Here is a 14698-nt window from a genome sequence, read left to right on the forward strand (position 1 = left end):
GCAGCAGATGGGACAAGTCTCCAGGACCCTGCGCAAAGTCCTGGGCAGCTGGGTCATTGCTGCCTCTGTAGGTTATGTGCATGCAGGACAGGTTGCCATGTCAAGGCAGAGGCAAAACACTGCCTCTCTGCTCACCTGTGCCAGCACCCTGCCTTACCGTCAGGAGGTATTTGTTCCCACTGGGGTCTGTGAACTCCACATCCTCTGGTTTGACTGAGCTGCTCCACTTCTTTTTCTTCTTCTTCTGCTTGTCCTCCCTCTCCTCTCTCTCCTCATCTTCTTGATCTTTGAGTTTGATGAAGGGCCACCAGCCCCTCATGCGCTTGTTTCGGAAGATGGAGAAGCGAGGTGTTGCATTCTCCTTGGCCATCTTGATGGTGCAATGCTCTGAGCTCTTGGCTGCCCGCACCATGTCATGCAGCTTCAGCTCGATGGAGCCTGCAGGCACAGTGAAGAGAGCTCACGGTGAAATCTTGAGGTCAGCCCCACACACCATTTGGCTTTCTGTCTCAGCCACACTCGCACCACTACGAGTAGGTCCCAGCTGCTGCAATGATCTAGCAGAGTCCTGCACATTTACAGGTGGAGAACCTGAAGCTCAGCATAAGAAAGGACCAGCCCAAGAGTTAGAGACTAAGAAGCAGAAGCCACAGGTCTTATCTCGTCTCTGATGTGACCAGTTTGGTCTGCATGTGGCACAGTGGGTTATTTTCACTACTTTACCATGTCCCACCCTGCTCTCCTCACATGTCCAAGCTCCTCCTCCCCTCTCATTCCTGCAAATGTCAATTAAAAAAACTATAAAATCTGGGAAACTCTTTAAAGGTTTCAAGTCTGTCTTACATCTGAAACAGCCTCAGTTCATTTACCTGCTTGGCCTTGTGCCCCTGTCCTCTTTGGAAGAAGTTCCTGTCCCACTTTGGCACTGAGCCCTTGCAGCAAATCAGTTTTATCACATACTGGCCACTGGTACTTACCACGTACAAAAGCATAGCCAGCAACCAAGGGATGTGGGTATTCTCTGCTCAGCTCTGGGGAGACTGCATCTGGATACAGTGTCCAGTTTTGGGCCTCCAACACAAGAAAGGTGTCAACTAACTAGAGAGATTCCAGTGGCTGAGATGATCAAGGCTAGAGTATGTGCCATAGCAGGATGGGTTGAGAGACCCATGCATGTTCAGCCCAGAGAAGAGAGGTCAAGGGAGAGATCTTACAGCATCTCTCACAGCCTAAAGGAAGCTATAGAGCAGATGAAGCTCGACTCTTCTCAGAAGTGGATGATGAAAGTATGCAAGGCAACGGACACAGGCTGCTGCAAGTAAAAAAATTTGAAAATTATGAGAATGGTGCAGCCAGGAAAAGGGACCCAGAAGGGTGCTGGGATCTCCATCCTTGGAGGTACTGAAAACTCACCCAGACAAGGTCCTGAGCAACCTGAACTATGTTGCATCTAACCCTGCTTGGAGCAGGAGGTTGCAATAAAGACTGCAGAAGCCCCTTCTTGCCTAGAAGTTCCTGAGATTGTACATGCCAGGAATCGTTGGGATTGCTGTCTAACACTTTCTTCAGTGCCTGAGTAGCATGGCTGAACCAATCACCATTGGAAGTGCCTCATGGAGGTAAAGCCCTTTAAATACACCATAGAAGGTTGATGAGTCCTAAAGAGAGTTTTATCCTGCCCAAGAGACAGCAGGGCAAAGGGGCTGCTTTTTAATGGGGAGGCCAAAGTTTGAAGAAGGGAGGGACAACTGAACGGAGTGCTACAAACTTGGGGATGGCAGCAGAAGCAGGAGAGAAGCAGCAGTGTTTGTGCTAGCATAGTGTGGGCAGAATCACCACCAGCCCAGCTTCGTTGCCAGGCCCTGTTGCATGCCCAGCTCAGCAGGTCCGGTTACTGGGAAGTACCAGAGCAGCCAGGGAGCTCCGAGCCTGCAGTGATGGGATGCCACAACTCAAGTGTAAATCGTCTCACAAAGGTTGCCAATCCCTGAGCCCACAACATAAGCTCCTGGGAAAGCTGCTCTTTGGCCAAGTCTTTGGGATCTGCAGATCTAAGTGAGAGCAGGGAAAATGAGCAAGTTTATCAGAAAGGTTGTGAGGAAGCAGAACCTGGAAGTCTTGTGGCATGACAGGCCCTGAAAAAGGACACCAATGCCCTGGGACAAGCATGCAAGCTCAACATGTCTGTGCAGGAGAGGTGCATATCTCCAGGCTCTGCCTATAGCTCACATGTGAAAAAAACAGCCCAGGTGACTGCTGAGCTGAAGTGCTTGATCTGATGCTCCTGGTGTCCCTTCTCAGAGAGCTGGGCCCCAGGGGAAACGCTGTAATACTCCAGCAAGGTGAGGGACAGGTCACCCCACTTCCAGCAGGTCACACCATACCTAGAAAGTCATTAGCTGAAATCCTGTCGTAATCCCAGACCTGGAGGACCAGAACAGCTGGTTCCCGAAACTCTGATTCCTCCATGGAGAAGACAGAGTCCTTCTTCTTGTAGGTGATCTCCTTCTCGGTTGGGAGATAGTTGAAACGGAAGATGAACCTCCAGTTGAAATTGCCCTCCCCGGTCAAGGAGTTAAAGTGAACATCCGTCTCCTGCTTGTCGTGATCAAGACCCTTTATCCAGCTGCAGGAGAAGCTCAGTTATCTCCTACCCCCTGTCAGCCAGCCCCAAAAGCAGAGCAGAAGGATGGAGGGGCTGAATGCCATGGGGTAGCAGGAAAGGAAGAGTCAAAGAGCCAAACCAGACCAACACCTGACCAACACCTTTGGGGGTACAGCAGTCCATGCAGGGGACTGGAGTGAGGCACCTCATGCTGAGACAGGGAGGAGCAGATGTTCAGAGGAGGCAGTGAGGGTGTGGGGCAGGGCAGGGAGCAGGACAGCCAGGCTCTGGCCTCCCTTTGGTTACCATCAGACCTTTTCACGTAGATGTCGCTGGAAGGCTCTCCTGTTACTGGGTTCACATCATCAAGGATCACGTCATCCGTGTTCCAGATAATCACACGCAGTTCATAGCTGTGGGAAGGACACAGGGGTGAGCGAGACACATGCTCTTGCCCTCAGTGCCTTGGAGGGCAGGTCAAGCCCACACCGGCAGAGCAGCAGGACTTGAACCCTCCTAGCACTGTGGTCCCCTGCCAGGGCTCCTCTGGCCAAGCACAGCCAGCAGCCTCGCTGCCATGCACAAAGCCCTTCCTGGGGGGCTAAAACCCCACAAGACAAACCCCCACAGTCAAAACAGGCAGCTTTTGCAAAGCAAATTCCTGGTGCGTGGGAAACCCACCCAGCACCGCTTAGCCATAGAAGCACAAAAAAGCTTCGGCAGGAAGGGACCTCTGCAGTCTCTGCTCCAACCTCTTGCTGTAACTTCATAGTAGATCAGATTGCTCAGGACCTTGTCTGCATGAGTTTTGAATATCTCCAAGGATGGATATCCCAGCACCTCTTCTGGATCACTCCGTCCCTGTCCCAGGGTAGCTTCACTCTCATTGGGAAAATGTTTTCCCTACATCCAGTTGGAGTTTCCCTTGCTGCAATTTGTGTCCATTATCTCTTGTCCTTTCATATGCACCTCTGAGAAGAATATGGACCCTCCATATCAACAGCCCCATTAGATCATTGAAAACAGCAGATCTCCTTCTTCAACTTCACTTCTCCAGGCACCCAGAGGACATCTGTCCACTAGCCAAAATAGAGCTAGATGAGTAGCTCTGACCTGGGTTTCTATCACCTGCATGTCCAGCCTTAGAGAGATTAACCCTGCCCTTCACAAACACTTGGGTAGCTGAAGCGCTTATGCCCCACGCTGATACACCCAAGACACCATCCCATGGCCAGAGCTGAAGCAGAGAGGAGGGCTACATGCCAGGCTAGCACAGACCATCAGCCTGTGCAGGACTCTGTGGCACCTCCCACCAGGCATGGCAAGGGACAGTGACCCTCCACGCAGGCTCACCAGCCCCAGCCCTGCTCCCGTGGGTGCTACCTGACAGGCAGTCGTGGCTTGATATTGACCGGCGGCGGTGCAGGGACATCATTTGGAAACATGTCAATCCACATGTGCAAGGAGCCCTGACAAGAGAAGACAGCAGAGGGACTTCAAAAGACAGACCACCCTCCAGCTCTTCAAGGAGCAAGGGCTTGGTCCTGCAAGGAAAGCTATCACCAGAAAGCCACTGCTTGGCTCTCTCCATCCCCAGCACTTCATAGTGATATGTGACTGAATTTTAGATAGGGAAAAAATTAAAACTACTAAAAATTGCTTATTTCCCTCCCCACCCTGCTCCCAAGAAAAAACTTTTCAGCTGAACTGAGTTCATTTCAAACAGAGGCAAATGTGTCCCTCTGTCTTAACAAGAAGCATACGATGATGCAACACTTCAGCATAACCAAGAAAACTAAAAAGTGATCGGTCTGACCCTCCCCTCCCAACATGCATTTCCAATGCTGACCAAAGCCAGAATGACTGCAGAGTTCTGGTTTGTTACAGACCTCCAGTACCCAAGGGAACAGGACATGTTCAGTGCAGGACATTGAAATGGTTGAGCTCAGATCACTGCACTGCATAAAACTGAGGAGGAACGTTTCTCCTCCAGCCAGCAGTTACATCGTGGCCCCAGGGAGAAGCCAAGGGGGCACAACGGGGCTTTTGCAGGGGAGCAAAGCAGCAGTGATAGGGAACAAAGCAGAAGAAGAGGCAGGGATAGGCAAGGACACTACCACCCACTGTGGTGCATGGTGGCAGGGCTCAAAAGGCAGAGCAGGTCCCTTGCCACCCACACAGCATCCTCATCACAGCAGTGCTACATGACCTGAGGAGACAGGAAGGACTCTGGGCCACCAGCATTGTGACCACATCAATGGACAGAGGTCCCTTGAGGAAAGGGTGTTCAGAAGCACCATGAGAGGTCAGAGCGTGGATCTGAGCAAAGGACACCCAAGGCCAACAGTCCTCATTTCACAGAAGGGCTAGCCATCCACAGACATAGCTCCAGTCACCCACCCAGGAAGGGGCAACACATGTGATTCATGCCATGATGAGGAGACAAAAGGACAACAGGGGACCAGCCAGGGGACTGGGAACCAGCTGCCCTGAAGGTCCTTCCCCAGAGCAATGTCTAGGCTGGGCAAGGAAACACATCTCACCTGCACAAGCCCAGGGTTCTCCGGGTTGTACAGGGACCGGATCTCCACATGCTCTGGTACCAGCTTGTACCCGTATCCTGGCATTTCTTCCCAGTGCTGCAGGACGTACAAAGCCTTATGTTCATCATCCACTGACCAGTTCTCATCTGCCACTCTTCTCTTGTTCCTCACAGAGGCCTCTGCAGCAGGACACAGCCAGGTAGAAGATGAAGGCATCGGGTCGGCAAGAGCCACGTCAGGATGTTAGTCACAGGCACAAGTAAGGGAAGATGATGGGCTGGGCAAACAAGCACGTCCCCAGAAAAACAAAATGGGGAGAAGCAGGAGGGTGAGGATGAAGGGAATGAGTCCAATATGTTGCAGTGATGAGGAAAACTGTAGGCAGGAAGACAAACAAGCTAAGAGAAATAAGAGGAAAAGGGCAAAAAAGAATTTACTATGGCCCTGGGAAAAGGATCCAGGGGACACCGAGGAGGATGTGACCCTCTGGGGCAGTTTAAGTCCCTGCGTCTCTGTGGTAGTGCCAACAGATCCATGGATGAAAGGTTTTGCCCTAGAAGTGCTCCAGCAAAGCACCACTTGCCGCTTGGCAGTGACATGCAGCTGTGCTCTCCACTAATTAACAGTCTGCATGATTAATTGACTCATTTGGCACAGTGAAGCCAAATGGCAGTTCAAGACCAAATCCTGCTGGTGGGAAGCAAAGCAGGAACCAACAGGCGAGGACACAATGACCCACCCCTGGGTTTATGGAAAGCATCTGCCCTTTGGGATCAGTCTGAGACCGAAACCATCCCAAGCAGTCCCCAAGCACAGCAGAGGTTCACGGAGCACCAACTGCAGCCACGTGTGAACCAGAGCCAGCTCTCAGGGGAACACCAGGAGAGCATCTCGTTTCTCCCTTCCCAGCTACTCAGTGACCTGGGAAAAGGGCTTTTGGAGGCTCCTTGCCCTCTCCTGAGTAGGATTTCTTTCCCCTTCATGACATAAGCTATAGAGGCCAGCGGAAAGCTGAGGAACAGCAGCACTGAAACAAACAGAAGGTAAAGCTGGCCGTACATGTAGGTGCCCCCTCTCTGGGCAGGTCGGGCACAGGGATCATCCTTCCTACAGGCTACATAGCATTGCCTTGCAGGACCCAGCCATCCACAAGTGGGCCACATCTGCTCCATTCTTCCCGCCAGGCTGGATTCAATTGCACAGGTGTTGGCCACTGGAGGGAATGTGCACAGCAGGGACAGGCCTGTGCTCAGGGAAGTTCTCCATCACTGCTGGCAAAGGACATGAAAGGTTGCTGTGTTCTTGGACATCTGTGACCCTGGCTCAGGGTTCGTAACACCAGTGAGGAGGAAAGAAAAACAGCAAAGGAGAAGCAGAAGCTGCCCACAAGGAGGCAATCAACAGTAGTGAGGAGCAGTGGGGAGTCACCCAAGGCACCCAAAGCCACCAGAAGCAGAGAGCATCCCTGAAGGACAAAGCCAGCTAAAAACAGGAAAGGAGACTGAAAAAGTCCTCCCAAAAAAAAACAAAAAAAAAGGACGCCAGTATCTTGCTGATGGTAGTCACAAGCAGACGGAGGTACAGCTTTGTGCCAGTGTTAGCCACCAGAATAAGCTACGCCTTCTCTGGCTGCACAAGTCATCAAACCCCCACGCACATCACCGCCATGCAAGCGGGTTTACTTTGCTCCACCCACTGCCTGGGAAGCCACTTTGGGACCTAATGGCCTGGATCACATCTTCCCCCAGTGCAACATCATCATCCACTGAAACCAGGCCACTGAGCACCAAGGATGCTCCCCACAGTGACCCAGAAAGCTGGGCCATGCAGGGCACAGAGTGGGGGCAGCCAGCCTGGACACTTCAGGGAAGAGTGGCTGGTGGGTTCCCAGACCTCTCACCAGCATGTGCACTGCTGAGCACAGGCAGCTGTTTAAGGGAGCAGTCATTGTTCTCCAAGCCCTCTGTACCTTCAGGAAAAGCCTCTGGAGGGACCTTGAATATCTTATTGTCCATTTTGACCTCCTCCCATCTGTACTCTGCTGCAGGGAGAGAGTTTTTCTTGCATAAACTATCCAAGATCTGTGTGGGCTTGAAAGCGTCTCGCCACATGTTGTAGCCATTTCTGCATGGAAGGGAAAACATCGAGAACATCTTCAGCTTAGACACAACAGGTTTTTTTCCTAGGCTGTGAAATGCCCTATCTTCCCTAAAGCACAGGCTATGCCACCAGATCCCTGCTCAGATTTTCACTGGGAAAACCACAGGCACACAAAAGCTTAATGAATGAAAAGCTTAACAAGCTCTCCTTCCCAGGAACAAGCCAGGCTTGGACCCCACAGAACCATTAGCTTCAGAGCAGCAACAGGAGCAGGTGCAGCTCATAAATGGGAGAGAGGTTTTAGCAGTGCTGGGGACTCAACTCCATGTCCACAGGTAATTCTCCAATAGCAGGGTAGGAGAAGAGAAGTTTACAGAAAACTGGCCAAAGACACCAAAGAATCCATACTGAATGAGGCCAAAGGAAAACAGATGTCATGAGTCTTGCTTACAGAATTAGCTACCGCCAGAGAAACTGCCCTACTTTCTGAAAGAGGTCAAAATCACATCAATGTCAAGTGAGCACTTTTCTCACAGAACACCAATATGAAAGCATTAAAGAATTTTTTGCTATTATATGCAAAATATATTAGCCCATAGTAGGAATTAGAGCTATCACAGGAAGCTGGTAGGAGTCTAAAGGAGATGGAGTTATCCATGTAACTTGTAGTGAATCTGCGGGGCACCTGCCTAAAGGATACTGTGGACGCAAGCTCCATCCTGCAAAACTGGAAGTGCTCTGTTACCCACCCATATGGTAGGCGAGAAGAACGCATTTCATGGCCCTAATGTGTCACACCAGTACCTACATGTCATACTGAGAAGCCACTCCACAGTTGGCCCTGTGCTTGCTGTAGAATCTATTCTCCAAGTCAATCTTGGTCTCCCCAATCAGATCATCAGACCCAACCAAATCATGGTCGAATATTGCCACAGTGAGTTCTGATTCCATGGGAAAGGAGACTGTCAGCTCCACAACTCTGGACAGAAGCAGACAGGGAGAGTGCAATTAGCAAGAGGATGGAAATGAAACACATGCTCTGCTTTAATCATCCTACACATTTAAGAACTGTATTTGAGAACTCAAAGACCTCTGATAGAGTTTGGTTCTCCATAAGTTCAGTGTGTGCAGTTTTCAGTGCATGCAGTTTTCAGTGTGCATGTTCAAACAAAGGAGTTACTTTTCCAGGAATGTATGCCCTTGGAGAGAGGTCTTGGAGCTAGGGAAAAAGCTCTCCAATGCTCTGTTGCTGCTTGGCTTGCTATTTTGTCTGTTAAATCAAGCCCTTGGGAGTGTTTGCCTCCTAACCCAAAACACTTATGGCTCCTGTCTCAGCCGGAGGCAAGAGAAATGCCTGGGACCTTTGTGTTACAGCATAAGATTCTCCAGCAGAAAGGAACAGAAGACCACACATGCTGGACCACAGCCTGAGCCCCAGATTTGCACTATTCCTATTAAATCTGCTAGATGAAAACTTCCTGCATACTCTCCAAACACAGGATTGAGCTGCTTTGGGATGTATCGCTCCTTTGTGTCCTTCTGCTCCTGCCCCACAGTCACCACCACGTAGGGGTCTGCCTTGCCATTGGGGTCTGCTGGAGACAGGTTCGTAGCCTGGAATACACAAGAAGTACTGCCATACATCAGCTGCAGAGAGCAACCTGCACAAGGAACACTGCACAGGCCTGAGATCACCCAAGCCCGCTGGTCAGGTCCCTCCAACAGCTGCCCCAGCAGTGAAACAGGCACTTGTTCCCACTCAAATCCCCACTCAACAAACCACTGATGTCTCCAGCTGCCAGCCCATGTACTTGCTCACTGTCTCAAGGCAAACGAGAGGAGCCAAGAAATGCCAATCTGGATTTTTAGCACCTCCTGAAGCTACAAAGCATGGAAGGCTCCCCATGGACAAGATGTAGCTGACTTCCACTGGGCTGGCAGAGCCTTCAAGCCAGCATCAAGTTTTTCACAAGTGCCACTGCTCATATTTACTGAGCAGAGAATAGCAGGAGATCCATAGGGAGCAACAGACCTCCAAGCATTACTGCCACCACCACCAGATACTTACCTTAACGATGTAAACTCTTACAAGAACCTTGATGGGTCTGTTCCTTGGAATGCCCTCGGAGACCTTGGGCTCTGTGCCAGCTTCCTCAGTGGGGTAGACATAGAAGGAGCCCTGCAGAAAAGACATTGCAAGTAACAACTAGATACAAAAGATAGTATCTCAGATGGGATTAGAGCCACCAAGACCAGCTTCACCTGCCAACTGGAAAATCAGAGCCATTGCCCCATGCAGACCGCAGACACCCTGTGCCCATGGGGACAGTCCTTTCCAAAGGTACTGTCATATCCACATGGCCCAGGCAGTCCCTGCTTGCAAGTTAGGCTGCCGGCTGTCAGACCACTGCCAATGCCAGAAGATTTGAATATCTCCAGGCACTTTGGACTGCCAAAGGCAGGGGACACCAAAGGTTTTCTAGGGACCTTCGTTAAATCAACTTCTGTAGTTGATATTTCAGAGTCTTCAAGAGCTCCTGGGTGGGAGGATGATGCCTCTTTTAAACAGGTTTTACTAATTTTAAAACCAGTGAAGCTCACTAATTCTTATTTGCATACTGAACATACCCAGAGGCCCCAACCAGAATAAGAGTCTTTATGCTTCATGCTTTCTCCTTACAAGAGCTAAAAAAATCTAAATCAGGTGCATTCATCAACTCACAAAGGACCACAGTACACAATTGCTTCAACATGCACCAACAGTACCCTGGCCCTGCCGCTCCATGGCCTCACATCACCTTGCACACACATGCACTCTCCAAGGCTTTGCTGGTGTTGGCATGCTCCGAAATACAGGTTGTCCTAAGGATTTTCTTCCACATGCAGCACAAATGTCATTCAAATGATACAGTACCTTGTACTTCCCCACAAAATGTTCATCCTCGTTTCCATCTTCATCCTCATTTGCTTTGCCACGATGAAGGGGGAAAATACACAGCCAGTCTTCAAAATTATCAAACTCATTTTCCAGCTCAGAGTTGTAGATCTGAAATAAGTAGAAAGGCTTTTGGGGCCTTTTCCTGCCATCTTAAAGGGGAGGAGAGTCAGAAAGACCATCATTTCCCTACTTCAACCATTTCACCTGGTCCTACCTTACCCCTGTATTAGTCAGTGCGGGGTGTTATGGTTTTCCCTTGTCCCCCCAGGCCCATCCTCAGATGTGCGCACACATCCCAGCTTGGCTCCAAGGCCTCACTAGCTGTTTCAAAGCCCAGCAACGATGGGGGTCCAGTGCACACTGCAGGTTCTCCTCCCAGTCTAACCTCCACTGCAGGGAGGTGAGGAGGACATGGACAAAGGGCTGGGGTTGAAAGAGGCCAGATCTGTCACCCCAATAATCACCTGAAGGGTGGCGATGAGCTTCCTCTTGGGTCGAGCAGGTTCAGCTTCAATTACTGCCTCATCTTCTGCTTCCATGTCAATGGAGGATGCATTTAAATTCCCTCCATCTAGAAATAGCAATAGGAGATCAGGAAATGCTCTGATCTCTCCCATCACTTCACGTGTCTGTCCATGAAATGACCCCAGCAACAGCTTTCACTTTCACCCAGGGCTTTGACCTGTGTCAGGGTAACTGGAGCTATCGCCATCTGTAACAGGTGTCCTTACGGCATCTCAGGTTTCCCAGCAAGGCACGGCTGGATGGGTAGGGTGGCAAAAATTGGCACAGGCTTGCCTGCCTGCATGGCTACTGTTTAGGAAGGAAGTGGGCAGAGACCAAATGGAGGAAGGTGGCTGGACTAGCCCACAGGTGCTGCCAGGGAAGGCACACATGAGAGTTAACCCTCTTCTTTGGATGGATGCTTATTTGATGGACTGCTGTTTTCAGTGGATGTCTAACTGAAGCATCACTACCACTTTGGGCACAGACAGCTATGCATGGAGAGAGCATAGCTAGACCTTTTTCTGGGGCACCAGCAACCCAAGGACAGAGAGGGTACGTCCTTGCCCCATTTCCCAAAGACCCCAGATCCCTTGAGCACTAATGGCATGCAGGTACCCTCCAGCCCTCTCCTTAAATGGGATTTAGATCATTTCTATACTTACTGTCTCACCTCCCCACGTCATTGCTAGGCAAGTCACTGCTTACACCTCCGCAAACCTGAGCCTACAGCTGTAAGACTATTCTCAGATCATCTGTTTATTATTACTGTCTTTCTGTTACTTCATAGTGAATCCTGTACCCCAGGTGAGTATCCCACGTGCACAGAGTGACACCCAGCTCCTGGACAGTTTTGCCTCTCCACCATCCTCTCTCCCCATCCCACCTTTGCTTCCTGCTCTCACCCTGACAATCCCATGATCCTTGCAGCTGATTTTTCTGCAGTTTTTTACTCACTTAGGAAGGCTCTTGCTTCAACACAATTTTCCAAACTTTTCTGAAGCAAGTTTGGTGCTTTCAACTTGAAATAGCCTTTGTTAGCCCTTGCCAATGTTTCCAGTCTCTCTGCTCCCTTTTGTGTTGTTTTTGCTGAATGTTGCAAAGCCATTGCCTCCTCAGACCCCATTCCCACAAGCCCAGCACCCTCTGGGATGGTGTAAGTCCTGGCTCTCCCCACAGAAGAGCTGGGTATTGCTAGAGGACTCACCTGTATCATTCAGGTCATCATTCTCAGCATCTTCCTCATCACTGCGTGTCTGAAACACACACAAACAGTCACCCCACATCCCTGACAACAAAGGCTTCTCCATCCAAGCATAGGACACTGTCAAAGCTTTCCTGCCAGCAGAGTCAGTAATACCTAGCCTGAGATCATTTAGCATTAACGTCATTGCAGGAGGGTATCCAATGAGTGCCTTAATGACCTTTTCTTCTCCCCAAATCTTCCTGCTGGCTTTTTTGATTGGGATTTAAGGGACACAGGACAAGGAAGGAAATTTGGGGCAGACCTGCTCCCATAGCACATCCTGGGAAGACAGCCAGGACAGAGAGTAAGCAGCATGAAAGCCCTTGCATTGCAGCTAAAATCAGCAATGTCACATTTTCAGGAGTGCTTCAACAAAAGCCCAGCTGTATTCTCAAAACCACTTGGGCACCTAGCCTCAGGGATGTTTCAACTCCCATTGCCTGCTGAAATCAGTCCACCTGGTTGCTGGATACCTGGCTACCTTAAGTGTGCTTGACACACAAAAGCCCACATCTTCCATGCCAGGAGGGCTCCTATGACACTTAGTGCTGTTGAAAACATCTTCCTCAAGCCAGTGCAGCCACTTTTCCCCTCTGCTGGCAGCTGTCACAAAAGATTACCTGGTTATACAGCTCCTTCAGGGACTCGTAGTACTTGGACCACCAATCCAGTTCTTCCAGCTCTGGTTTTTCCTCTTCATATTCATCCTCCTTCTTTACAAGCTTATTGATAGGAATTTTCTTCAAAGGAGCCTTAAAAGAACAGAGAAGAGTTCAGAGGGAGGAAATGGACCACCCAGGACACCCATGCACCCTACTCTAGTGCCCTGGGAGCCTCTGGCAGAGGCCTAGCTTTCAGGCAGAGCACAGGAGGTGCAAAGCTACCTGTAGCCCTAGGTTTGTGCTTTGTTACAAAAGCAGCAGTTTTCAAGGCACAAGGAAACACAGCTCTCCTCCCTATGCCAGAGCCCAGACATGCAGCAGTGCCGATGAACAGGCAGGAGAGATGAGTGTTTGGGTCCAGAGCAAAAACACGTGGTTGAAACCTAACTCTGAACTTCTGAACTTTCTTTTTTGTTTGTAACCTTCAGTTTGGCTTTCCAAACTTCAAAATTTGCTGGGCACAACACATGACTGACCTTCACAAGACTCAGGGGGTGAGTGCTGAGACCTGGGTCACCAGCTGCTGGGCCAATGTTTACCACAGTCTGAGAGGGAAGACGCTGGGATGAGACTTTCCGAGCTGAGATGAAGAGAAAGAGCTTCATGTTTCCATGCATTTATTTCTGCCCACTGCTTCCTACTTTTTGGCCAGTTGTTATTCCACAGGAAAACCCTCCCTGTTACCCCACTATAGTGTGATTGCTTTTAAAGCTTTTGATAGCAGACCCTGCAAAAATATTACTGGAAATCCAAGTACAGTGCTGAGACTGGCCACCATCATCAACATGCTTGTTACTGACTCCCAGGAATTCAGATTTATGAGATACACCTTCCCTACTCAGAAATGACCACAGATCAATCAATCCTTTGCTTCTTCCCCTTCATGCCATATTTATTTACACACTTCCAGATCAGGAGCTCTGGCTGTTGCTATCACAGAGCTACTTAGTGAATCCATTACCCAATGAACAGACCTTGACCCAACGATGTGAGAGAAGTGTAAACCTTTCAATCCTTGGTCCTAGTGGACCAGCTCCCTAAAACTTGATGGAGGTCTCACTGGGGACAGCTCTCCAGCCCAGCTACGCAGAGGGTTGAAATAGGTGAATACAATAGTCCTCCCCAGGCTAAATATCTCTGATTCTAGACACAGACTTTGTACAGGGATAAGTTACTGTCTAGTATCTAGCCCCAGCTAAATGTCCTGCTGGACTAAGACGTCTTCACGAGCCGCTCTCCCTCCTCTAGTTTCTACAAATGTAAGGCAAACGGTGCCTGGGAAAGAGACCCCAAGGAGATGCCACATCCACAGATTAACAGCCCTGCTGGTGTGGTGGGGAGGCAAATGTTGAGCTAACCTTGGAGAAAACAGTCTGTAAATTGCCCTTTGCCATCCCCAAAGAGGGATGCCAGCCCTTACACAGCACTCCATCGCTTGGCTGCTGCTGTTTCCCGAACACCAGTCTGGAGCCAAGTGCTACAGACCAGGATCACAACCTGCCTCCAACCCTAACCTGCCCCACGCTGTGCTTTTGCTGGGCATCTTATGGGCCTTGGGAGAGGACTTTCCTGCCTGGCTAGGAGGGAGCAGAAGGGCCAGGGATCTCTGCCACTGGCAGAACCTGCCTCCTGCCTCCACAGGAACCTCACCAAGCAGCTCACCTTTGGGCACGTCTTCTGGGTCCTCCTCCAGCTCTCTGGGAGAGAATTTCATCACGTCAGACACAATGTGGGTACCCACCAGTACAGTGCGTCCAAACGCCCGCTTTTCCACCACGAAGATGCTGAGGGGAGGGTGCAGATAGACCTGCTCTGGGAGGTCCTGCAAAAGAACCGCGCATGGGGTTCACAGGAGCAAGGGTGATACCCGTGGTAGCCCCACCACACACGGGGAGGTCTGACAGCACCTTGCAGCTCTGCCCAAAAACCAAAGCCTTGCAGTGACAGGCAATGGCTGAGACTGCTCTTGGTGAGCAATTTCACAAAGGTTTTGATCTACAGCTGAACCACGTGGCCACAGGAGAGCAAAACCCAGGGGGCAACTCCCCTCCTGTTACCTTGCCCCATTCAGACAGGCAGGGCACGGGGGCAGGACAGCCA

General features: G+C 50.3%; 1 protein-coding gene across 1 annotated transcript in view; it reads right to left on the reverse strand.

Annotated features, from left to right (window-relative positions):
• The window catches only part of LOC103902239 (fer-1-like protein 4), a 44153-nt gene that overhangs the window by 1546 nt on the left and 27909 nt on the right, over positions 1-14698 (reverse strand). Inside the window, exons 29-43 of the mRNA XM_019473117.1 lie at positions 14261-14420; positions 13075-13178; positions 12557-12688; positions 11898-11946; positions 10651-10757; positions 10163-10294; positions 9317-9427; positions 8735-8862; positions 8057-8227; positions 7118-7272; positions 5149-5327; positions 3989-4074; positions 2920-3018; positions 2385-2626; positions 158-438 (exon numbers count right to left, since the gene is read on the reverse strand). Of these exons, the coding sequence (XP_019328662.1) occupies positions 158-438; positions 2385-2626; positions 2920-3018; positions 3989-4074; positions 5149-5327; positions 7118-7272; positions 8057-8227; positions 8735-8862; positions 9317-9427; positions 10163-10294; positions 10651-10757; positions 11898-11946; positions 12557-12688; positions 13075-13178; positions 14261-14420 (2136 nt within the window). The remainder of the gene's footprint in view (positions 1-157; positions 439-2384; positions 2627-2919; positions 3019-3988; positions 4075-5148; positions 5328-7117; positions 7273-8056; positions 8228-8734; positions 8863-9316; positions 9428-10162; positions 10295-10650; positions 10758-11897; positions 11947-12556; positions 12689-13074; positions 13179-14260; positions 14421-14698) is intronic.

The sequence above is a fragment of the Aptenodytes forsteri genome, unplaced genomic scaffold (assembly GCF_000699145.1).
Source record: "Aptenodytes forsteri isolate BGI_AS27 unplaced genomic scaffold, ASM69914v1 Scaffold38, whole genome shotgun sequence".
Taxonomy (NCBI): Eukaryota; Metazoa; Chordata; class Aves; order Sphenisciformes; family Spheniscidae; genus Aptenodytes; species Aptenodytes forsteri.